This window comes from Phyllobates terribilis, unplaced genomic scaffold (genome assembly GCF_046119375.1).
Source record: "Phyllobates terribilis strain yellow unplaced genomic scaffold, ASM4611937v1 Scaffold_10__3_contigs__length_209671492, whole genome shotgun sequence".
NCBI classification, from domain to species: domain Eukaryota; kingdom Metazoa; phylum Chordata; class Amphibia; order Anura; family Dendrobatidae; genus Phyllobates; species Phyllobates terribilis.
The window spans coordinates 179,167,742-179,194,436 of NW_027362770.1; the positions used below are offsets into that span (position 1 = coordinate 179,167,742).

The following is a 26,695-nucleotide window of genomic DNA, read 5'->3' on the forward strand; positions in this document are numbered from 1 at the left end:
ATACATACATTACATTACTAATCCTGAGTTACATCCTGTATTATACCCCAGAGCTGCACTCACTATTCTGCTGGTGCAGTCACTGTGTACATACATTACATTACTGATCCTGAGTTACATCCAGTATTATACTCCAGAGCTTCACTCACTATTCTGCTGGTGCAGTCACTGTGTACATACATTACATTACTGATCCTGAGTTACATCCTGTATTATCCTCCAGAGCTGCACTCACTATTCTGCTGGTGCAGTTACTGTGTACATACATTACATTACTGATCCTGAGTTACCTCCTGTATTATACTCCAGAGCTGCGCTCACTATTCTGCTGGTGCAGTCACTGTGTACATACATTACATTACTGATCCTGAGTTACATCCTGTATTATCCTCCAGAGCTGCACTCACTATTCTGCTGGTGCAGTTACTGTGTACATACATTACATTACTGATCCTGAGTTACATCCTGTATTATACTCCAGAGCTGCACTCACTATTCTGCTGGTGCAGTCACTGTGTACATACATTACATTACTGATCCTGAGTTACATCCTGTATTATGCTCCAGAGCTGCACTCACTATTCTGCTGGTGCAGTCACTGTGTACATACATTACATTACTGATCCTGAGTTACATCCTGTATTATACCCCAGAGCTGCACTCACTATTCTGCTGGTGCAGTCACTGTGTACATACATTACATTACTGATCCTGAGTTACATCCTGTATTATACTCCAGAGCTGCACTCACTATTCTGCTGGTGCAGTCACTGTGTACATACATTACATTACTGATCCTGAGTTACATCCTGTATTATACTCCAGAGCTGCACTCACTATTCTGCTGGTGCAGTCACTGTGTACATACTTTACATTACTGATCCTGAGTTACATCCTGTATTATACTCCAGAGCTGCACTCACTATTCTGCTGGTGCAGTCACTGTGTACAGACATTACATTACTGATCCTCTACTGATCCTGAGTTACATCCTGTATTATACTCCAGAGCTGCACTCAATATTCTGCTGGTGCAGTCACTGTGTACATACATTACATTACTGATCCTGAATTACCTCCTGTATTTTACTCCAGAGATGCAATCACTATTCTGCTGGTGCAGTCACTGTGTACATACATTGCATTACTGATCCTGAGTTACATCCTGTATTATACTCCAGAGCTGCTCTCAATATTCTGCTGGTGCAGTCACTGTGTACATACATTACATTACTGATCCTGAGTTACATCCTGTATTATACCCCAGAGCTGCACTCACTATTCTGCTGGAGCAGTCACTGTGTACATACATTACATTACTGATCCTGGGTTACATCCTGTATTATACTCCAGAGCTGCACTCACTATTCTGCTGGTGCAGTCACTGTGTACATACATTACATTACTGATCCTGAGTTACATCCTGTATTATACTCCAGAGCTGCACTCACTATTGTGCTGGTGCAGTCACTGTGTACATACATTACATTACTGATCCTGAGTTACATCCTGTATTATACCCCAGAGCTGCACTCACTATTCTGCTGGTGCAGTCACTGTGTACATACATTACATTACTGATCCTGAGTTACCTCCTGTATTATACTCCAGAGCTGCACTCACTATTCTGCTGGTGCAGTCACTGTGTACATACATTACATTACTGATCCTGAGTTACCTCCTGTATTTTACTCCAGAGCTGCAATCACTATTCTGCTGGTGCAGTCACTGTGTACATACATTACATTACTGATCCTGAGTTACATCCTGTATTATACTCCAGAGCTGCAATCACTATTCTGCTGGTGCAGTCACTGTGTACATACATTACATTATTCATCCTGTGTTATATCCTGTATTATACTCCAGAGCTGCACTCACTATTCTGCTGGTGCAGTCACTGTGTACATACATTACATTACTGATCCTGAGTTACCTCCTGTATTATACCCCAGAGCTGCACTCACTATTCTGCTGGTGCAGTCACTGTGTACATACATTACATTACTGATCCTGAGTTACATCCTGTATTATACTCCAGAGCTGCACTCACTATTCTGCTGCTGCAGTCACTGTGTACATACATTACATTACTGATCCTGAGTTACATCCTGTATTATACTCCAGAGCTGCACTCACTATTCTGCTGGTGCAGTCACTGTGTACATACATTACATTACTGATCCTGAGTTACATCCTGTATTATACTCCAGAGCTGCAATCACTATTCTGCTGGTGCAGTCACTGTGTACATACATTACATTATTCATCCTGTGTTATATCCTGTATTATACTCCAGAGCTGCACTCACTATTCTGCTGGTGCAGTCACTGTGTACATACATTACATTACTGATCCTGAGTTACATCCTGTATTATACTCCAGAGCTGCAATCACTATTCTGCTGGTGCAGTCACTGTGTACATACATTACATTATTCATCCTGTGTTATATCCTGTATTATACTCCAGAGCTGCACTCACTATTCTGCTGGTGCAGTCACTGTGTACATACATTACTGATCCGGAGTTACATCCTGTATTATACTCCAGAGCTGCACTCACTATTCTGCTGGTGCAGTCACTGTGTACATACATTACATTACTGATCCTGAGTTACATCCTGTATTATACTCCAGAGCTGCACTCACTATTCTGCTGCTGCAGTCACTGTGTACATACATTACATCACTGTCAATCGTGTTCAGTTGAAAGTTGAAACAAAAGTCAGTTTTCCTGACAATAAAACATTAAAGTGTGTTTTGCTGGTAGAGGATATGTTCCTATATAAATGTGTAAAAAATGAATAAAAAATTATAATTATTAGTAATATTGTAATATTAATAAATTAAATTTAAAGTTCTGTATTCCATATTCCTCTGGTATGATGCCGCAAAACAAAAATAGGAAAATGAGATTTTTTTCATTTATTTTTTTATTAATTTATTAGTCTTATCTTAGAAGCTATGAGTTTGAATTTAATATACAGCATAGAATTGGTTAAAAAAACTGCTGTTGTAACCAGACACTCGCTCCTCAGTATTCGTCATGGAATGGATATTCAGGGTGTTCCTTCATTCTGGAGAAATAAAAAACAACGTAAAATAAATAAATAAAAAACATAAATCATCATTATAAAAATAATCTAGTTCTGCCTTCCAATAGTTTTGTTAGTTGCAGTCTGTCATGGAAGATTTGTCCTGTTCTCTAGGACCCCCTAAGGGACCACTTACTCTTTAAAAAGTCCATAACGTAGGTTTTTATCCAGCTCTTCTAGTGTTTTCATGTCTTCAGACGTCAGTTCAAAATCAAAAACCTGAAGAAGAGAAGACGTCCGGTTAGTGTACAGGCGGGACAGTGGGGGAAAGGTGCTTTATGGCAGCTGCAATGAATTGGAAATAATGGACTGAAAAATGCCCATAGATTTATAGGAAAAAATAGAGCCCCATTATGCTGGGAAAGGTGAGATGACTCTAGTGACCCTACCATCTCATGATAATGACTTGATGATGATATGACTCTGCTGATCTTGTCCACTAATGATAGCAAGATGTCTCTGCTGATCCTGTCCTCTAATGATAACGAGATAACTCTGCTGACCTCACTCTCTAATAATAATGAGAAGACTGCTGAACTCACCATCTAACAATAATGAGATGACTCCGCTGAGCCCGTCCTCTAATAATAATGAGATGACCCTGCTGACCCCACCCTCTAACAATAACGAGATGACTCTGGTTATGACACCCTCTAATAATAATGAGAAGACTTTGCTGATGTCACCCTCTAATAATAATGAGATGACCCTGCTGACGTCACCCTCTAATAATAATGAGATGACTCTGCTTACCCCACCCTCTGATAATAATGAGATGACTCTGCTGAGCTTACCCTCTAATAATAATAATGAGATGACTCTGCTGACCCCACACTCTAATAATAATGAGATGACTCTGATGACCCCAATCTCTGTTAATAATGAGATGACTCTGCTTATTCTGCCCCCAATAATAAGATAACTTGACTGACCCCACCCTCTAATAATAATGAGATGACTCTGCTGACCCCACCCTCTAATAATAATGAGATGACTCTGCTGACCACACCCTCTAATAATAATGAGAAGACTTTGCTGTCATCACCCTCTAATAATAATGAGATGACTCTACTGATGACTCTACTGACCCCACCCTCTAATAATAATGAGATTACTCTGCTGACTCCACCCCCTGTAATAATGAGATGACTCTGCTGACTGTGCCCCCAATAATAAGATAACCCTACTGACCCCACCCTCTAAGATTTCCACCTGTTAACTTCCTCTGCAGCATTATTCTATCTACAGCTACCGGCTCTCTGCCCGTCGCTTCCACCGGAGAGGAAATTGCATTGGACCCTCACTTGGAGTTGTCTTTCCAATACCGTCCTTACTGAATGCTCCACATTGCCGTATTCTCCTCAGGTAGGACCCATTCCTTCGAATTAGTAGCCACACTGTAGCACAACCCATTATCAGTTTTTAGACTACTAGCCCTGTCTATAAATAATGACATGACTCTACTGAACCCATCTCTCTAATGATAAAGAAAGAAATCCCTTGACAACACCCTCTAATAGTAAGATCACTCTGCTGACCCCCCACCCACCCCCACATCAAAAAATTATCAGAAGTATTGATCTACCCTGCCCTTTGATAGAGATGACCTTTGTTTTTCAGTGACATTGAAATGACCGTGATAGTTTTTGCTTTTAAAGATAGAGATGAATCTGCTGACTCTGTCCCATTCTACACAGCAAAGCTGAACATTTTGTTTTTAAAGATAGAGATGAATCTGCTGACTCTGTCCCATTCTACACAGCAAAGCTGAACATTTTGTTTTTAAAGATAGAGATGAATCTGCTGACTCTGTCCCATTCTACACAGCAAAGATGAAAATTTTGCTTTTAAAGATAGAGATGAATCTGCTGACTCTGTCCCATTCTACACAGCAAAGCTGAAAATTCTGCTTTTAAAGATAGAGATGAATCTGCTGACTCTGTCCCATTCTACAGAGCAAAGCTGAAAATTTTGCTTTTAAAGATAGAGATGAATCTGCTGACTCTGTCCCATTCTACACAGCAAAGCTGAAAATTTTGCTTTTAAAGATAGAGATGAATCTGCTGACTCTGTCCCATTCTACACAGCAAAGCTGAAAATTTTGCTTTTAAAGATAGAGATGAATCTGCTGACTCTGGCACATTCTACACAGCAAAACTGAAAATTTTGTTTTTAAAGATAGAGATGAATCTGCTGACTCTGTCCCATTCTACACAGCAAAGCTGACAATTAAACCACCTGCGCTGTACTAATAGTACAGGTTATGTTATTTTGTGTGCTCCACTGGTTAAGTTAAAATTGGAATATTTCAGTATTTTTCTTAAGATTTAGTCACATAAAAAAACAATGAAATAAAATAAACACCAAAATATACTTTTTTGATCATACATTTCCTATAGGTTTCCTGACAATATAGCGGGATATTGAGTATATAGGATGTGGTAGTTACCCCAAGGTTTTGCTTTAGGCGGGCTGCAGTGAAACTTTTGGCCAATACCACAATGCCCTTCTGGAGGATGAAGCGCATAGCGACCTCTGCTGGAGAACGGTTGTACTTTGCTGCCACATTGGCCAGGACTGGGTCTTCAAGCAGCACAGGGGAGCTCAGGTCCACCCTATAGAGGACACCAATGTCAGCAATGATACAAGGTGAAAGGATGATATGTACGCCATGACACTTACCAGTTCTTGTCTCGGTGGGACCCTAGCACACTGTACCCCACCAGGACGATATCTTTGGATTTACAGTACGCCAGCAGCTTGCTCTGACTCAAATATACGTGACACTCCACCTGTCATCCACAGGACAATATTATAAGTACTGGTCCTAATTATCAGTCCAATTCCTGCACCCCTCTCTATATGTAGCATGCATGGAGGTGATTATATAGCAGTACTGAGCAGTGTAGTTGTGAATCCAGCACGTGGGTGAAATAAAACACCTACTAGAAAGCAGCATCACTTTTTCATTTTGTGTTTGTGCCTCTGTTTTTGACACTCTTCTATCTGTTTATAATTCTGGGAGATGCAGTGAGCTGAGAACTATGATAACAGATAGTGATTAAGTAATGCATGATAAAGAATATATCATATATATAATGTGTGAGGCTGCGGATATCAGTCACAGCTATGGTTATGGCTGCACAGGGGATCTCAGTGCTGGCACATTTAAAAGAAAAGATTGTATAAAACAAACAGTCTGGTTACTTATGAGTAATTATTAGCATTAATCATTAAGCTGCAAAGTTATCAAATGTTCTAAGTGCAAAAATACACAAAAGGCAACGTGTGGCTATAGAGAGCAGAGCGTATATGTATACAGAGCAGAGCGTATATGTATACAGAGCAGAGCGTATATGTATACAGAGCAGAGTGTATATGTATATGACGCACCCCCTGGGCCATGTGCAAGGGATACCCGGAGCCGGATCTGGATAGGGGTAGTAGTCCTTGTGGCGGTGACCCGGTCCGTGCCCAGGGTGTCAAACTAAGTGGCAGTCTATGGCAGTAGATGTTAACTTGATTGTCGACTACGCCACCCGTTGAGTGCGGCTTTGACGCCGCCGCTGCAGAGCAGTCCGCTGAGGCCGGTGGTATATGTGCAGCAGTGATGGTATAACCCCCAACGGGAGGGGTATGGCCTCAGGGCAGCAGGTGTGGATGATGGGGGTTGTGATGATGCAGAAAGAAGACTCAGAGTCAGGAGATGCAGTTCAGGGTTTTTACTTACTGGTGTTCTTTTGGTCACTCTGGCCTTGAGTGACCACCCGAGCCGTGCTGCGTCCACCAGGTCCTGGACTCGGCTAACCCCCAGGCGATTCCGGAGCGTGGTCCTGAGCTCCCTTCTGACTCTCTCTCTCTCTCTGGCCGTTCCCACCAGGGATCCACCTGTGTCCGGCTCTCTCGGGTCTCTTGTTGGTTGAACCTTCCCTGGCTTCCCTGACCCTATGCTCGGTGTGCCATTCTGGTGGATTTGGTGAGGGTCGTGGCAGATCCTGCCCACGACCTCCGGTTCCTGGCTAAGGTTTGTTTTGGCCTCTGCCAGCTTGGGATCCGGTACCCTTGTCCGCCAACCCTTCACCCTTTTGTCTTTATTCTGGGGTCTTGGGGTTCCCTTCTTGTCTTTCTCTCTGGGTCCTTCTTTTCTCCTCTCTCCCTCTGCAGGCTTGGCTCTGGAGCTGGGCCCAGCCGGAGCCACAGCTCCCTGTCAGCCCTCCTGGCTGAGCTCCTCTGCTCTGCTCCTCAGGCTAAAAAGACTGAACTCACCCTGTTCTAAGATGGTGCCCACCTTATATACTCCCTCTATGTGTGAGCTCAGGTGACCAGCACCCAATGAGCTCCTATCTTTACCCAGACTACTCCCCCTATCTGCCCCTACACTACTGGGATGTTCCACCCCCCTCCCACTCCAGCCAGGGACAGACGCTGTCGTACCTGCACATATACTGGTGGGAGTACCGTTGATCTGTCCCCCGGAAATGGGATGTATGTAGTGCATGCAGCCTACTGAGCTCAGTTCCACACTCCATCCTTACCCGGGAGTGGAATACCACACCTCTGGCTCGAGGTGTAATACCCCTGTAGCAGCCGAATCCTCAGGGTGCTACATATACAGAGCAGAGCGTATATGTATACAGAGCAGAGTGTATATGTATACAGAGAAGAGCGTATATGTATACAGAGCAGAGCGTATATGTATACAGAGCAGAGTGTATATGTATACAGAGCAGAGTGTATATGTATACAGATCAGAGCGTATATGTATACAGAGCAGAGTGTATATGTATACAGAGCAGAGCGTATATGTATACAGAGCAGAGTGTATATGTATACAGAGCAGAGCGTATATGTATATGTAGCACCCCGAGGACTCGGCTGCTACAGGGGTATTGCACCTCGAACCAGAGGTGTGATATTCCACTCCCGGGTAAGGATGGAGTGTGGGACTGAGCTCAGCTAGCTGCATGCACTACACTCATCCCATTTCCGGGGGACAGAACAACGGTACTCCCACCAGATAGATGTGCAGGTACGACAGCGTCTGTCCCTGGCTGGAGTGGGAGGGGGGGAGGAACATCCCAGTAGTGTAGGGGCAGATAGGGGAGGGACTCTGGGCATAGAGGTAGGAGCCCATTGGGTGCTAGTCACCTGGGCTCACACATAGAGGGAGTATATATGGTGGGCACCATCGAGAGACAGGGTTGAGTTCAGAGGAGGAGCAGAGCAGAGGAGCTCAGCCAGGAGGGCTGACAGGGAGCTGTGGCTCCGGCTGGGCCCAGCTCCAGGGCCAGGCCTGTAGTGGAGAGGAGGAGGAAGAAAGGCCCAGAGACGCAGGACAAGAGGGAACCCTGAGATCCCACAAGTTAACGGGTGAAGGGTTGGCAGATCAGGGTACCGGATCCCAAACTGGTGGAGGCTAATGATCCTCAACCAGGAACCGGAGGTCGTGGTCAAGCTTTGTCACGACCCTCACCACATCCACCAGGAAGGCATACCACGAATAGGGTCAGGAAAGCCAGAGAAGGTTTTACCACCAAGAGGCCCGAGGGAGCCGGACAAAGGTGGATCCCTGGTGGGAATGGCCAGTAGAAAGGAAGAGAGGGGAGCTCAGGACCACGCTCTGGACTGCCTGGGAGTTGGCCGAGTCCCACACCTGGTGGATGCAGCACGGCTCGGGTGGTCACTCAAGGCCGGAGTGACCGGAGCAACACCTGTGAGTAAAAACCCTGAAACTGCATCACCTGTCTCTGAGCTTCCTTGCTGCACCATCACAACCACCATCTTCCACATCTGCTGCCCTGAGGCCATACCCCTCCCGTTGGGGGTTATACCATCCTTGCTGTACAATCCTACCACCGGCCTCAGCGGTCTGCTCTGCAGCGGCGGCCTCATAGCCGCAATCAACGGGTGGCGTAGTCGACACTTAAACAACATCTACAAAGACTGCCACGCACTTAGTTTGACCACCCTGGGCACGGACCGGGTCACCGCCACAAGGACTACTACCCCTATCCAGATCCGGCTCCGGGTATCCCTTGAACATGGCCCAGGGGGCGCGTCAACTTTGGCGTAGACGGCAGGATTACGTGCCCGCAACCACCGGGTACTGCGTGCCTGAAGAAAAGTTCACATTTACCGTAAGAAGAAGTCTCCCGCCAGTTCCGGAGGGTCCCCGCCATCGGACGTCGTCCGGAGTCGTTTCCCGCCGTTTGCCCGCCATCTGCAGCCTTTTCCCGCCATCCACGGAGTTTCCCGCCATAAAGAGACAATTCCCGCCATCTGAGACGATTTCCCGCCCTGGCAGAGCGGACGCCATTGTGGGCGTGCCAGAGGGTGGCAAGAGGCCACCTCCCATCGTGGGCCAGGTCCAAGAATGGCGCCAAAAGCGGAAACCGCCCCCACCAGCAGAGACTGCAATGATAGAGATGTCCATCAGAGTGGGGGGTCTGCCCCTGGAACTGACAATCACCAAGTTGCCCCAGGACCGCCCTCAGTATGGGCGGATCAAGAACAAAAGAGAGAGGATGGGTGCAGCCTGGAGGAGTCTGGAAAGATCGCACCCGGAGATGGAGGGAGAGTCAGGCAGCACCGACCCTATGGTCAGGAGCCTGTTGCAGGCCGCCACCCCAGAAGGCCTGGTGGAGATCCTGGCACAGCTCCCCAGAGATCGGGAGCATGCACAGACCGCGCTGGAGGGCCTGGCTCGGAAGATGGCCCGAGTGCAGCAAGAAGTGCTGGCCGAGTGGAGCAGAGAAATGGCCCTGCAGGCTGGAACCCGCCAGCAAAGGACGCCACCCGGGACGAGGAGTCTGTCCGCCTCTGAGGATGGTGCAGGAGGGATGAAGGCCGGAGACGACGCCGTGAAAGGAGCTGAAGAGATGGAAGCAGGTAAAGGGGACGTCACCACCCCAAGCCTAGTAGCCGTAAGCCTGCCCCAGCTCCCCGTCGCAGAGCCCGAAATCCCACCGACCGTGCCCGTTGCTGCACCGCCACCGCTCCAAACTAGGCCTCAAGCGGCAGGAGCCGCGACCACGCCCCCTGTGACGTCACGCGCCTTAACCCTGAGCGCGGCCAAGCAGGAAACGCCACCGGCCTGGTCGCAGGGCCGAGTACCCCCGGGCGCCGCCGTCTCCACAGTGCCCTTCACCTTTAAAGTGCCACCGGCCTGGTCGCAAGGCCTGGTGAATCCAGGCGCCGCTACCACCACCGCGCCCTCAACCTCCACAGTGCTGCCCCTAGGCGAAGACCTATTTGCGCAACATACTTGCCCGGATGGGCAGCCCTTTGAGTGGCCACCGGAATACCTCAATCCCCGATTCCGGAAGGAATGGCCCCTGTGTGAGCCCCTGATCCCGGCTCCGGCACCCGCCAAGATCACCCCACTCCCGTTGGAGGAGGCGCAGTTCGCATGGGACCCCACCGGTGAAAACCTCATGGGGTTCACCCAAGAGACCCGGGCGGCCGCAGCCCAGCGTGCGGAGTGCTGCCGACAACAACTGGAGGTCTTCAACAAAGAACGGCGAGAGAGGCGGATCCGCGAGGAGCGGCTGCAGGTCCAGAGTGCGGAGCAGAAAAGCCGGACCCGGAGAAACCCCCGTGCAGCCCACGGTCCCCGCGCCACCGGGACTGTAATCAAGTTCCAACTGGAGCACGGTTGGGGCTTTATCAGGGATCACAAAACCCCCGGCGACGTCTTCGTTACCCGCAGGGATGTCGAGTCCCACTTGCCAGAGGGACACCGTGGACGTGACCTTTACCTGGGTGATGAGGTCACCTTCACCCGGCATCAGTGTGCCAAAGGACCGTACGCCCTTCATGTGCACCGGCTGACGGAGGAAGAGCTGCGGTATGAGGAGGAACAAGAGGACCCGGACGGGTTTGAAGATTACCCTCAGGAAGGAGCAGGAGGGCATCGTTATCACTGAACGGTAAAGAGAACTGTATAAAGTTACCCGTCGGGGTACAAGAACTGTTGCCAATTTAAGAGTGGTCCCCGTTGGGACTAGTGTGAACTGTTACCTGTGTGCCCCTATCCCTGACCAGGCTGAGGACTGTGAGCAGCCATCCCTTATCCCCACAGGCTGAGGACTGTGAACAGCCATTCCCCTATTCCCACTGACCGAGGACTGAGAGCGGTCGTTCTTTCCCTTTACCTGGCCGAGGACTGAGAGCGGCCATACCCTGTACATAGTTGCGCTTGCTAAGGCGCCCCCTACCGGTTTTATAGGAAAACTGCTGTTTTCTTCCAGTGACTGTGGCACTTTACCTGGTCACAATTTGCACCGTGGCCAGAAGATTAAGAACATTTTATATGAAAAAGTTTTATATCAAAAGTTATACTGATAGAATAATATATAAGAAGTTACCTGTCATATTATATTTTCTGATAATGTTTATGATGTTTTACCTGTTAGTGTATGTTTTAAAAAGTTTGTATGTTTTAGTATGTTTTATTCTTTTACAGCCCGAGGACGTGCTGTGATTTACCAGGGGGGAATGTAGCACCCCGAGGACTCGGCTGCTACAGGGGTATTGCACCTCGAACCAGAGGTGTGGTATTCCACTCCCGGGTAAGGATGGAGTGTGGGACTGAGCTCAGCTAGCTGCATGCACTACACTCATCCCATTTCCGGGGGACAGAACAACGGTACTCCCACCAGATAGATGTTCAGGTACGACAGCGTCTGTCCCTGGCTGGAGTGGGAGGGGGGGAGGAACATCCCAGTAGTGTAGGGGCAGATAGGGGAGGGACTCTGGGCATAGAGGTAGGAGCCCATTGGGTGCTAGTCACCTGGGCTCACACATAGAGGGAGTATATATGGTGGGCACCATCGAGAGACAGGGTCGAGTTCAGAGGAGGAGCAGAGCAGAGGAGCTCAGCCAGGAGGGATGACAGGGAGCTGTGGCTCCGGCTGGGCCCAGCTCCAGGGCCAGGCCTGTAGTGGAGAGGAGGAGGAAGAAAGGCCCAGAGACGCAGGACAAGAGGGAACCCTGAGATCCCACAAGTTAACGGGTGAAGGGTTGGCAGATCAGGGTACCGGATCCCAAACTGGTGGAGGCTAATGATCCTCAGCCAGGAACCGGAGGTCGTGGTCAAGCTTTGTCACGACCCTCACCACATCCACCAGGAAGGCATACCACGAATAGGGTCAGGAAAGCCAGAGAAGGTTTTACCACCAAGAGGCCCGAGGGAGCCGGACAAAGGTGGATCCCTGGTGGGAACGGCCAGTAGAAAGGAAGAGAGGGGAGCTCAGGACCACGCTCTGGACTGCCTGGGAGTTGGCCGAGTCCCACACCTGGTGGACGCAGCACGGCTCGGGTGGTCACTCAAGGCCGGAGTGACCGGAGCAACACCTGTGAGTAAAAACCCTGAAACTGCATCACCTGTCTCTGAGCTTCCTTGCTGCACCATCACAACCACCATCTTCCACATCTGCTGCCCTGAGGCCATACCCCTCCCGTTGGGGGTTATACCATCCTTGCTGTACAATCCTACCACCGGCCTCAGCGGTCTGCTCTGCAGCGGCGGCCTCATAGCCGCAATCAACGGGTGGCGTAGTCGACACTTAAACAACATCTACAAAGACTGCCACGCACTTAGTTTGACCACCCTGGGCACGGACCGGGTCACCGCCACAAGGACTACTACCCCTATCCAGATCCGGCTCCGGGTATCCCTTGAACATGGCCCAGGGGGCGCGTCATATACAGAGCAGAGCGTATATGTATACAGAGAAGAGCGTATATGTATACAGAGCAGAGCGTATATGTATACAGAGCAGAGTGTATATGTATACAGAGCAGAGTGTATATGTATACGGAGCGGACCGTATATGTATACAGAGAAGAGCGTATATGTATACAGAATATACAGGATTATGTCTTTATCCTGTACCCCGAGTGTCAGCGTCATCATCCTGTACCCCAGTGTCATTATCCTGTACCCCGAGTGTCAGGGTCATTATCCTGTACCCCAAGTGTCATTATCCTGTACCCCAGTGTCAGTGTCATTATCCTGCAACCCCAAGTGTCATTATCCTGTACCCCGAGTGTCAGTGTCATTATCCTGTACCCCAAGTGTCAGTGTCATTATCCTGTACCCCGAGTGTCAGTGTCATTATCCTGTACCCCAAGTGTCAGTGTCATTACCTTGTACCCCAAGTGTCAGTGTTATTATCCTGTACCCCGAGTGTCATTATCCTGTACCCCGAGTGTCAGTGTCATTATCCTGTACCCCAAGTGTCAGTGTCATTATCCTGTACCCCGAGTGTCAGTGTCATTATCCTGTACCCCAAGTGTCAGTGTCATTACCTTGTACCCCAAGTGTCAGTGTCATTATCCTGTACCCCAAGTGTCAGCGTCATTATCCTGTACCCCGAGTGTCAGTGTCATTATCCTGTACCCCGAGTGTCAGTGTCATTATCCTGTACCCCGAGTATTAGTGTCATTATCCTGTACCCCAGTGTTATTATCCTGTACCCCGAGTGTCAGTGTCATTATCCTGTACCTCCAGTGTCAGTGTCATTATCCTGTACCCCGAGTGTCAGTGTCATTATCCTGTACCCCGAGTGTCAGTGTCATTATCCTGTACCCCGAGTGTCATTATCTTTTACCTCCAGTGTCAGTGTCATTATCCTGTACTCCGAGTGTCAGTGTCATTATCCTGTACCCCGAGTGTCATTATCCTGTACCTCCAGTGTCAGTGTCATTATCCTGTACCCCGAGTGTCAGGGTCATTATCCTGTACCCCGAGTGTCATTATCCTCTACCCCGAGTGTCATTATCTTTTACCTCCAGTGTCAGTGTCATTATCCTGTACCCCGAGTGTCATTATCCTGTACCCCGAGTGTCATTATCCTGTACCCCCAGTGTCAGTGTCCTTCTTCTTTGCATCTTACCTGGTTACAGACTGGTTTGTGCTTCAGTCCCGGTTTGCTCAGGAGACGTTCCAGTTGCCTCTTGTTGAAGTTGGACACCCCGATGGACTTCACCAGACCGGCCTCCTTGCATGTCTCCAGGACCTACGGTCAGATCAGAATTAATTGGGGTAAGTGTCGTCTGTCATATGGATGCTGCTTTCTTTACTATATTAAATATGTTGCCACATAGGGGCAGGACGCACTACAAACATACTGTCACACAAGGTGTGGGAAACACAAGTAGTGCAACACAAAGGGAAGAGGGAAAGGGAGCCCAGACACTAGGGAAAGGGGGGAAGTGGAGACCTCCTAGGTTGATCTATCATCACTGTGTCTCCCCTAACATCCCTATATTGGCTCTTCACCAATTGCCGCATGCGTAACTCGCCCTGACTTACCCTGGAATTTGGCTCAGGTTAGGGAAGGGAGAAGATGAACACTAGTCGACCTTCACTAAACACTATAGACAACAAGGAAGGACAAACAGAGCGAAATAGCTTAGCTGTAGATGACTCCAGACAAATGTGCACACGTCCTCAAGCTCCAGAGTGGACAAAGTACTGCTCTTGTTAAAGCCTTCACAAGTAGTAATGAATATCACCGGCACCTCCCTCTAGAACACACAGCAGGTATTTATACACCCAGGCCAGGGAGTTAATTAGTCAGAGGAAGGTAGCCGCTGGGTCCTAGAGAATGCCTCTAATAAGTTGTCTGTGATGCCAAATGTAGAGATCTCCTGCAACCAACTGCAGGGCAACTGTCTGTCACTTCTGACACACCCGTGACACATACAATACAGAACAAAAGTTTGGACACACCTTCTCATTTAAATATTTTTCTGTTTTTTCATGACTATGAAAATTGTACATTCACACTGAAGGCATCAAAACTATGAATTAACACATGTGGAATTATATACTTAACAAAAAAGTGTGAAACAACTGAAAATATGTCTTATATTCTAGGTTTCTCAAAGTAGCCACCTTTGATGACTGCTTTGCACACTCTTGGCATTCTCTTGATGAGCTTCAAGAGGTAGTCACCGGAAATGGTCTTCCAACAATCTTGAAGGTGTTCCCAGAGATGCTTAGTGTAGCGTCGGCGTCCCTGCCTCCTGCTAGGCAGAGACGCCGTTCCCCTCACCTCTCCGCTCTGTGCCCGGCGTCTTCCTCCCGCTCTGCTGGCAGCGCGCGCTGCTTCCCGGCCACTGTGTTTAGGGCGCGCGCGCTCCCCTCCTCTTAAAGGGGCCGCGCGCGCCGTCCTAAGGAGTCCCCGGCCAATGGCCAGAGGACCTCACCATATATAAGGCACCTCCTCCAAAATGGAGGTGCCCGAGCAATGTTGTTGCAAAGCCTGTCAACTCTGCTTCAGCCCTCAGGTCCCGTTACCAGATACCTGTCAGTTTCCTGCCAGATTCCTGCTTGATACCTGCCTGATACCTGTCTATCTGCTTGCATTCCTGTGGTCCGACAGTCTGCCTACCAGCACCTGCCAGTCTGTCTATGGATCAGTCTGCCCGCTCACCTGGGAGCGTTCACCTGCTACCTGCCTGCTAGCCTACCTGGAGGCTCGGCCGTCACTTGCCGTGACCACCTGCCTGTCCAGAGACTCTTGCCCGCTCACCTGGGAGCGCTCACCTGCTACCTGCCTACTAGCCTACCTGGAGGCTCGGCCGTCACTTGCCGTGACCACCTGCCTGTCCAGAGACTCTTGCCCGCTCACCTGGGAGCGCTCACCTGCTACCTGCCTGCTAGTCTACCTGGAGGCTCTGCCGTCACTTGCCGTGACCACCTGCCTGTGACGCGCCCCTGGGCCTGCTGTGCCGTGCGGCATCGCGCACACGGGGGCTTACCCGGAGCCGGATCAGATGGGGGTAGTAGTCTCGTGGCGGTGACCCGGTCCGTGCCCAGGGAGTCAGACTAAGTGGCGGGAAAATAGCAGTGGATGTTGGATGACTACGCCACCCGTTGAATGCAGCTTTGGAGCTGCCGCTGCAGGGCAGACCGCTGAGGCCGGTGGAAGGATGGTGCAGCGGGGATGGTATAACCCCCAACGGGAGGGGTATGGCCTCAGGGCAGCCGACGTGGATGATGGGGGTAGCAGGAACCACTCAGAGACGATGCGTGTAGTTCAGGGTCTTTACTGGTGACAAAGATAGACCCTCCCGGAGTACTTGCTAGCGATCGGGGCCTGGTCAGTCCTTGAGCAGATGGGATCTCCCCTGGCCAGGCGGAGTTGTAGGCCTTCCCAGCTAACTGTACTCTTCTGGCTACCTTGCTAGAGGCGGGTAAAAGTAGCCCACGTCCCTGAGTGTACCGTGTGGTGCTCACCCGTATGGCCGGTGACTCGGGGCCTTCTAATGGCTTCCGCTCCACGATGGCGGTGCTGGTCCCACGCGTGTGACCGTGCCTTCGGGTTTCTGGGCCAGAGGACCTGCAATCCCCTGCCGGTCGGTTTCTGCTGCTGGGTAAGGATTAGTCCCCACAGCCTCGGACTCCGGGTCCGGTGATAACTTCTCAGTCAGGGCGAGCTCTGCAGCTGCCAGCCCCTGACTCCTTGTAGCACTGCTCCCACAGAGCTCCTGTTGTTTCTTCCTATGCTGCTTCTCTTCTCTACTCTTGTTCTCTCTCTCTCTTCTCACTAACCCTGCCTCAGCTCCAGGTTTATATAGGGGAAGTTCTCCCAGGACTGGGCAGGAGGTGTGGCATGCATAAGATCCCTGACCAAGAGACCTCCCACCTGCTCTCAGACATAATATTGCTATTATTGTGGAGACCAGACCCCTGGGGTGCCACATTCCCCCCTAGTGAAATTTAGTACTCCGGGACTAAACATATTTTACAAAAACATAACAGGGTGTAACAACAACAATAAAATACAATAAGGAAACACATAAAGTTGGTCACGGTGTGTCCGCAACCGGGTGCAGTCTTTGAAGAAAACAAAGGTGTCCATTTCACCAAAACAGGGAGACGTAACCAGGTAGGGGTCTGTCCTGCCCCGAGTCCTTAACAGTCTTTTAGTCCGTCCTGGGTTACGCTCCAACTATACACAAAGGATTCCCGGTAAATCCACCAAAGACTCCTGTAAATAACTAGAAACACAAAATTATACACAAGCAACAATAACAGATAAACATTAATAAAATAACTTAAACACTTAGATCCTCCACCGTACGGGCAACTGGCCTCTAGTGACCCTAGTGGACCTACGAAGCTGGTTGACTGGTCCTGAGCTACAGGGTATAGGAGCTGTCAAGGGTAAACTGGGTAGCCGTCTACGGACCCTTTGGCTCACTAGGGGTATGGCAGGCTCACTATAAGCAGAGGGTTGATCCTCCTGATCTGCTTGTGTGGAGTCTTCTGCCTCCTGGACCGGCTGTTCTTCCAGCTCTACCGGTTGCTCTGTAAGTACTCGGGATGCTGGTTGGAGGAACGTGAGGACGGGTACCACAACTGCACCATTGACTTGAGTCCAGGACCGAGGGAAGTCTCCGAGCACAGTACTAACCATATCTTTCCCTTCCTCTACGGGTCGAGGGTCTTCTTGTTCCTCTTCAGGGTTCCGTAGCTGTTCGGGACACTTCTTCAGGTGATCCCGGGATACAATGGTTGTGGTTTCCCCTCCGTCTTTGCTGATGGTACAGACCTTCGGGTTGTCGTGGCTCGAGGGCAGTACGGTGTACGGGTCCTTCTCCCACTGGTCGTCCAACTTATGGAGCCGTCTTTTCCTCTTCAAGACCGGGCACCAGGGGAACAGCGGGAGCATACTGGTTGTAAGTTTTCTCTTGTCTTTCCCTAGCTTGACAGAGACTACGCTCCACGCTCTCCTGTACTTTCCGGTACTGCTGCTGCCTCTCTGTGTCCCAGTCTGCTTCTGGTGAAGTGTCCTCGGGTGTCAGGACTCCCATCTCCAGGTCAACAGGTAGCTTACCAGGTCTTGCCCTCATCAGGTAAGCCGGGGTACAGTTAGTGGAACCTACCGGGATGTGGTTGTATAGGTCCACTAGGTCGGGCAGCCTCTCGGGCCACAGACTGCGTTCTTCCAGGGGCAATGTTTTTAGAAGATCTATCACCACCTGGTTCATTTTCTCACAAAGTCCATTAGTTTGCGGATGATAGGGTGTCGTCCTTATTTTCCGGCAACCATACAGAGTGCAGAATTCTTGGAAGACCTCCGCTTCAAAGGCAGGTCCCTGATCCGTCAACACTTGGTCCGGGTACCCGTGTGGACGGCAGAAATGCTGCTGGAAGGCTCTAGCTGCTGTTCGAGCTGTTAAGTCCTTGACGGGGACGACAACCAAGAACCGGGAGTAGTGATCCACGATGGTTAGTGCGTAGACGTAGCCACTTCTGCTTGGGGTCAGTTTTACATGATCCAAGGCTACCAGTTCCAACGGCTGCCGGGTGACGATGGACTGCAGGGGAGTCTTCTGGCTGGCACGGTCCTTCCTTCTTAAGTTGCACGGGCCACAGTCTCTGCACCACCTCTCGATGGTTCCTCTCATGCCCACCCAATGGAACCGCCCGCGCAGCAGGAACTCCAGCTTCTTCCATCTGAAGTGCCCAGCTCCGTCGTGGTATGCCTCCATCACCATAGCTGCGTCTCTTCTTGGCACCACTACTTGCCAGATTAGTTCATGCGTCCGGGAGTTAACCATTCTGCGGCACAACTTCCCCTTGTAAAGGAACAGTCGACTCTTCTCAGCCCACAGTTGTTTGGCTTCCTCCGGAGCGTCTGGGTCAAGGCGTGCATCTGGCCGAGTCAGCATCTCCTTTACCAGTCGGACGGCAGGGTCACTGTCTTGCGTCTCTGCCCAGTTGTAATGAGGTAAAGGGTTGAACGTAGCGGATTTACTCCTTACACGGTGGGAATACTGGATAGTCCCATGACGGTGGAATGCGGGGAGTTCCACTTCTTCCAGTCCCTCTGAGTCTTCCCCTACGTCCGGTAGGTTTGGCATCCTGGACAGGGCGTCTGCGTTGGTGTTGGAGCGTCCTGCCCGGTATTTGATTGTGAACTCATAGTTGGACAAGCGGGCCATCCATCTCTGCTCTAGGGCACCGAGTCTTGCTGTGTCCAGGTGTGTCAACGGGTTGTTATCCGTGTACACGGTGAACCGGGAAGAAGCGAGGTAGTGCTCAAAGCGTTCGGTGACTGCCCACACCACTGCCAGGAACTCTAGCTTAAATGAGCTGTAATTTTCAGGGTTTCTTTCGGTGGGTCGCAGTTTTCGGCTGGCGTGAGCAATTACCCGTTCTTTCCCCTGCTGAATCTGGGACAGTACGGCTCCTAGCCCGATGTTACTGGCATCGGTGTAGAGGATAAAGGGTTGGCTATAATCAGGGTATGCCAGGATTTCATCCCCCGTGAGGGCCATCTTCAGCTGGCGGAAGGACTCTTCTTCCAGCTTCTCCCATCTGAAGGGCGGCTTCTGGTTCTTGGCCTTCCGGGACTGGCCTATCAGGAGGTCCTGCATAGGAGCTGCCTTTTTGGTGAAACCGGGTATGAACCTTCGGTAGTAGCCTACCAACCCGAGGAACTGCCTCACTTCCTTTACGCTGGAGGGGCTTGGCCATTCCTTAATTGCGGTGATCTTATCAGGGTCGGGAGCCACTCCGTCAGCACTCACCACGTGTCCCAGGTACTGCACCTTTGGCTTCAGGAGGTGACACTTAGAGGGTTTCACCTTCAGGCCATAACTTGCCAGGGCTTCGAACACTTCCGCCAGGTGTTTCAGGTGGTCCTCATAAGTCTTGGAATATACGATGACATCGTCCAGGTACAGCAGGACCGTCTCGAAGTTTCTGTGTCCCAGACAGCACTCCATTAATCGTTGGAAGGTTCCTGGTGCATTGCAGAGTCCGAACGGCATACAAGTAAACTCGCTAAGTCCCATCGGGGTAGTGAATGCGGTCTTCTCCTGGTCCGCCTCTGCTACAGGAACCTGCCAGTACCCGCTAGTGAGATCCAAGGTAGAGAAGAAGTTAGCAGATTTTAAAGCAGCCAAAGACTCCTCTATCCTTGGTAAGGGGTACGCATCCTTGTGTGTGATTCGGTTGATTTTCCGGTAATCTACACACATTCTCATGGTGTTGTCTTTCTTTTTGACTAAGACTAGTGGGGCTGCCCAGGGGCTACAGCTATCCTTGATTACCCCAGCATCCTTCATGTCTATAAGCATCCCCTTGGCGTGTTGGTAGTGTGCAGGGGGTACGGGTCGATACCTCTCTTTTATGGGAGGATGGTCTCCCGTGGGGATGTGGTGTTCCACCCCCTTGACTCGCCCGAAGTCTAACGGGTGTTTACTAAACACTCTCTCATACTCTTGAACCACCCGATAGACTCCCTGTTTCTGATGGGAGGGAGTGGAGTCAGTACCCAAATGTAGTTGCTGACACCAATCCTCCATTATCTTCTTAGAGCCGTTACCTTCCTCCGGGTGAGATGGAGGCAAGGGTTCCACAGACTGTATAGAATTTTGGTTGATGGTGTATAATTTGGCTAGCGTGGCATACCGGGGTAGGTACACTTCCCTCTTCCCGATATTTATTATGCGAACGGGCACCCTCCCATGGCGTACATCAACCACCCCCCGGGCTGTCAAAATGGTGGGCCTACTGTCTGAATAGGCTGGTTCTACCATTGCTTGGTAATCTCTACCTCTCAGACCAATAGCTGCCCGGCACCAAATCATCATTTCACTTTTCGGGGGTATGGCAATAGGGAAAGGGTCACACATTCTTACGCTACCAATCTCACCGCCGGAGAGTTCCACTTGTTGCCGTCGCATCAGTGCCCGGATCTCTTTCTGGAGCACTCGCAGCTGGCCGGTGCTGGCGTTCTTGGCAACCTGCTGTAAAATGAAAATCACCTCTGCAAGACAATTTTCAATCACATTAGTTCCTAGAGTTATCTTTGGGTGACTCTCACGCTTGTCAATGTCTACAATGATCAGTCCCTGTGCTGCCAGTTCGACTCTACCGATTTTAATGGTCATTTCTTTAAATCCGATCTGCGGCACGGGTTGACCATTGCTGGCAATGATACTCAAGTCGTCGTCAGGGTAGCGGGTTATATCCGAGTCATTCCAGTACTGCTTGAAGAGCACGTACGGGATGGTGGTGACCTGTGACCCGGTGTCCAGTAGGGCACTCATGGGAATGCCATCCAGTACCACAGGCAAGACTGGACGTCCTCCCACATATTTGTCGCGCCAGCTCGATGGGCCTGGTGATCTTTTTCCTGGGGGTTGGCCCTCTACCCCAGGTTGTGCCAGTTTAAAGGACAGTACCTTGCCATATGTCCGGGTTGATTGCAGCGGCGGCAGATGGGTTGTCCGTCCTCGTTGTATCGGTCGCTGGGTCTTCCTCTGGCCGGTGGGGTCCTCCTTGGTCGGCGCCACGGGATGTCCTCCGGTCCGGATGCCAGCTGGATCTTCCCTGGAGTGGAAACCTGTAAAGACTGCACAGTTCGGGTTAGCGCAGCAACGCTTTTAGCTAGCTCTTGGACCTGATGGTGCAGGTCTGGAGCCGGGTCGTTGTTCAAAGCCTGCGCATCAGCCCCCACAGGCCCTGCCGACAAGGGCGCCGCCTCCTGGTGGTAAGTGATAGCTGGGCGCCTGTGGGTCACAACGCCACCCGGTGCCGGTTCTCGGAGCACCCGGATAGCTCTGTCCTTGAACTGTGCAAAGTCCAGATGAGGATCCTGTAAGGCTATGGCCCGCAACTGGGTTCGGTGGTCATTGCAATATAGTCCCTCTATAAATTGTTCAGTTAACAGCCTGTCCTCGTTTCCCACGCTGTCGGGGTCGGTCTGCTTAATGGCTCTCAGGGCCTCTTGTAGGTTTAGTGCATAGTCCCTTATACTCTCATGTGCTCGCTGCTTGCACCCGTAGAATCTAAGCTTGATCTCGGCTGAGGTATGGGTATCAAAGGTGTCCCTCAGCCGGGTTAGTATCCCTGCGACAGTCCTCCTCCCAGGTGGCCAGGACTTTACCTCCCTTTGGGCTACCCCAGTTAGTTGGGCCACCAGGATGCTCACTTTTTGCTCTTCTGTGAGGGGGTACACCTGGAAGAGGCTATCCAGCTTTTCTCTAAAGTCATTCAGGGTATGTGACTCCCCTGAGTATTGGGGTAGCCAGGCTGCTCCCGGGATATAGGGCATGGTAAAAGGCATGACTGCAGCAGCGCTGGCGCTGGCGGGGGTTGAGGCAGTGAAGCTCTCCTCCGTATCCGACATCTTCCTCCCCCCTAGTGGACCGTGGCCTACCTTGCGATGATCCTCTTCTGTAGGCCGCGGCTCCGCAGTGGATCGTCAGGGTCGAGGACCTTCCGTCGCGCTCCTGTAACGTCAGCGTCTGCTGGGCTCCTTCCAGGACCTTACGCGACGTCTGGACGTGAGGCGGGGCTTCAGTTCTCGCGCGCTTTTGGAGTCCACGCCCCTCTTCTTCCCCCGCGGCGTCTTCAAGATGGCGTCCAACGGCGGGAAAACTCCACGGAAGGCGGGAAGAAGGCTGAAAATGGCGCCGGATGGCGGGAATCTTCACCGATGGCGGGAAGAAGGCTGAAGATGGCGCCGGATGGCGGGAATCTTCACCACAGGTAAGTTTGAACAGTCTTTTTCAGGCACGCAGTACCCGGTGGTTGCGGGCACGAAATCCTGCCGACTACGCCAAAATTTGACGCGCCCCTGGGCCTGCTGTGCCGTGCGGCATCGCGCGCACGGGGGCTTACCCGGAGCCGGATCAGATGGGGGTAGTAGTCTCGTGGCGGTGACCCGGTCCGTGCCCAGGGAGTCAGACTAAGTGGCGGGAAAATAGCAGTGGATGTTGGATGACTACGCCACCCGTTGAATGCAGCTTTGGAGCTGCCGCTGCAGGGCAGACCGCTGAGGCCGGTGGAAGGATGGTGCAGCGGGGATGGTATAACCCCCAACGGGAGGGGTATGGCCTCAGGGCAGCCGACGTGGATGATGGGGGTAGCAGGAACCACTCAGAGACGATGCGTGTAGTTCAGGGTCTTTACTGGTGACAAAGATAGACCCTCCCGGAGTACTTGCTAGCGATCGGGGCCTGGTCAGTCCTTGAGCAGATGGGATCTCCCCTGGCCAGGCGGAGTTGTAGGCCTTCCCAGCTAACTGTACTCTTCTGGCTACCTTGCTAGAGGCGGGTAAAAGTAGCCCACGTCCCTGAGTGTACCGTGTGGTGCTCACCCGTATGGCCGGTGACTCGGGGCCTTCTAATGGCTTCCGCTCCACGATGGCGGTGCTGGTCCCACGCGTGTGACCGTGCCTTCGGGTTTCTGGGCCAGAGGACCTGCAATCCCCTGCCGGTCGGTTTCTGCTGCTGGGTAAGGATTAGTCCCCACAGCCTCGGACTCCGGGTCCGGTGATAACTTCTCAGTCAGGGCGAGCTCTGCAGCTGCCAGCCCCTGACTCCTTGTAGCACTGCTCCCACAGAGCTCCTGTTGTTTCTTCCTATGCTGCTTCTCTTCTCTACTCTTGTTTTCTCTCTCTCTTCTCACTAACCCTGCCTCAGCTCCAGGTTTATATAGGGGAAGTTCTTCCCCTCCCAGGACTGGGCAGGAGGTGTGGCATGCATAAGATCCCTGACCAAGAGACCTCCCACCTGCTCTCAGACATAATATTGCTATTATTGTGGAGACCAGACCCCTGGGGTGCCACACCTGTCCAGAGACTCCTGCCCGCTCACCTGGGAGCGCCCACCTGCTACCTACCTGCTAGTCTACCTGGAGGCTCTGCTGTCACTTGCCGTGACCACCTGCCTGTCTAGAGACTCTTATCCTGCTGTCACTTGCCGTGACCACCTGCCTGTCTAGAGACTCTTACCCTGCTGTCACTTGCCGTGACCACCCGCCTGTCAAGAGACTGTCCCCGTCACTTGCCGTGACCTCCTGCCCTTCTACCCAGAGACTGTCCCTGTCACTTGCCGTGACTACCTGCCCGCCTTACCTGGGAGCCACCCGCTTCCTTACAAGGACTGCCCCTTTGTATAGTTGCTCAGAGATTCCACCTCCCAGACCCGTTACAGTTTGCTCGGGCCATGGAACCCGGTGGCACCCAAGCTCCCTCGCTCTCGGACCTATGTCATGAACTTTCCCGTCAGAGGTCCCAACAGGACTCCATCCTGAGTCACCTGCGTAGTGTTAACTCCCGCCTGGACACATTGACTGCCTCATCGGGAGCGGCATCCACTCGCACACTTACTACCCCGGCACTGCCGCTGCCCATCAATACCATGGCATCTCTTCCCGGTCCCCGCCTCTCCTCCCCGCCTCGTTTTGGCGGAGATCCCGGCCAGGCACGGGGCTTCATTAACCAGTGCACTCTGCACTTCGAACTGTTGGCACACCAGTTTTCCACCGACCGAGCTAAAGTAGCCTTCAACATGTCCCATCTCACGGGGGAGGCGCTGGCTTGGCTAAATCCTCTATGGGAGAGAGGAGACCCCCTGATGTCCAACCTGTCAGCCTTTTTCACGGCTTTCCGGAAAGTCTTCGACGAACCAGGACGGAAGACCTCATCCGCCTCATCTCGGCTACGCCTCCGTCAAGGAAATCTCACCGTGGGCCAATATGCCATACGGTTCCGTACCCTTGCTTCGGAGCTTGCCTGGGATAACGACGCCCTGGTGTCCGTCTTCTGGGAAGGTCTATCCGGTCGTATTAAAGATGAACTCGCCGGTCGGGACATTCCTACCACTCTCGACGACTTAATAACACTTGCCACCCGGATTGACATCCGGTTCCAGGAGCGCACCAAAGAGGTCACCCGTGAGAGGAGGTTTCCACGCCTTGCCCCTACCTTCCAGAAACCCGTCACTTCCTCCGTTACTCCCCAGGCGCACTCACCCGAGCCTATGCAGGTCGACCAGACCAAGATGGTCAAAACCCGTCAAGAATTACGCCGTGCCGAGGGGAGCTGCTTCTACTGTGGCAATAAGGAGCACCGGATCCGTTCCTGCCCGGAGAGGTCGGGAAACGCCTGTGTCTAGGATCGCTCAGAGAGGTCACCCTAGACAAGAGTAAACCCTCTCCATCTCTGATGCTGTCGGTCTCTATCATCTGCGGGGAGAACCGTTATTTTGAACTGGCTCAACTTGACTCTGGAGCTGCCGGAAATCTCATTTCTCAGTCCCTGGTAGAGAAATACCGCATTCCCACCAAACCTCTAGCTGTACCCTTATCTGTCGCCGCCGTGGATGGGGGCCTCTTACCACATCCCATCCAACTCATTACCGAATCCATAACTCTGCAGGTGGGAATGCTGCACTCTGAGAGCATCTTCTTTCATGTTCTGCCTGGACTCTCTCACGCCCTCTTGCTAGGCCTACCTTGGCTTCAGAAACATGCACCCGTGCTTGATTGGCAGACCGGAGAAGTCCTTCGCTGGGGACAGGACTGCCATAAGACTTGTTTAACTCCCGTTCATCCTGCCCGTCCTTCTCCTACCCCAGCCAATCTACCCGGTCTACCGGTTCCCTATTGGTCTTATGCGGACGTCTTTAATAAAAAAGAAGCAGAGACATTACCCTCTCATAGACCATACGACTGCCCAATCGACCTGATACCCGGCGCTACTCCTCCCCGTGGGCGTATTTACCCTTTGTCCGCTGCTGAGACCCGGTCCATGTCTGAATATATTGCGGAAAATCTGGCACGGGGATTTATCCGGAAATCTACCTCCCCGGTGGGAGCAGGCTTCTTCTTCGTCAAAAAGAAGGACGGCTCACTCCGTCCCTGTATAGACTATAGAGGCCTTAACCAGATCACGGTGAAAAATAAATACCCCCTCCCGCTCATTCCTGAATTATTTGACCGTCTGAGGGGGGCTAGAATCTTCACCAAGCTGGACCTCCGTGGGGCGTATAACCTGGTCCGTATCCGTCAGGGGGATGAATGGAAGACGGCATTCAACACCCGGGACGGCCACTATGAATACCTTGTAATGCCCTTCGGTCTCTGTAACGCTCCCGCCGTCTTTCAAGAGTTGGTCAATGACATCTTCCGTGACCTTCTCTACTCCTGCGTGGTGGTGTACCTGGACGACATCTTGGTCTTCTCTCTGGATCTTCTCACTCACCGGAAGGATGTTCGTCAGGTCCTGCTCAGGCTCAGGCAGAACCACCTCTACACTAAATATGAGAAGTGCCTCTTTGAGCAGACCTAGCTTCCGTTTCTGGGCTACATAATCTCTCAGACCGGCCTACGAATGGATCCTGAGAAACTGTCTGCCATCCAGAAATGGCCCCGACCAGAGGGGTTGAAGGCTATTCAGCGGTTCCTGGGCTTCGCCAACTACTACCGCCTCTTCATTCTGCACTTCTCTTCCCGGACTGCCCCTATCTCGGCGCTCACCCGTAAGGTCGCTAATCCCAGAGAATGGCCGCCCGAAGCAGAGGAGGCCTTCCTTTCCTTAAAACAAGCTTTCTCCTCCGCCCCTGTGCTGCATCGTCCGGACGGCAACAAACAATTCTTCCTGGAAGTTGACGCCTCCTCCTCTGGAGCCGGAGCGGTACTTACCCAAAAGTCGTCTTCCAGAAGAATGGTAACCTGCGGCTTCTTCTCCAAACTCTTCTCCTCTTCTGAGCGCAACTATTCTATAGGAGACCGAGAGTTATTGGCCATTAAGCTGGCACTGGAGGAGTGGCGTTACCTGCTC

General features: G+C 51.4%; 1 protein-coding gene across 2 annotated transcripts in view; it reads right to left on the reverse strand.

Annotated features, from left to right (window-relative positions):
- Positions 1-2,925: 2,925 nt before the first annotated feature.
- Positions 2,926-26,695, reverse strand: part of LOC141164734 (rho crystallin-like) — a 55,369-nt gene continuing 31,599 nt past the window's right edge. The window contains exons 6-10 of one of the 2 annotated variants that reach the window (XM_073650244.1): positions 13,994-14,116; positions 5,778-5,887; positions 5,545-5,710; positions 3,232-3,314; positions 2,926-3,077 (exon numbers count right to left, since the gene is read on the reverse strand). In XM_073650244.1, the coding sequence (XP_073506345.1) occupies positions 3,035-3,077; positions 3,232-3,314; positions 5,545-5,710; positions 5,778-5,887; positions 13,994-14,116 (525 nt within the window). In that variant the 3' untranslated portion in view covers positions 2,926-3,034. The remainder of the gene's footprint in view (positions 3,078-3,231; positions 3,315-5,544; positions 5,711-5,777; positions 5,888-13,993; positions 14,117-26,695) is intronic. The other variant, XM_073650243.1, reaches the window with a different exon arrangement.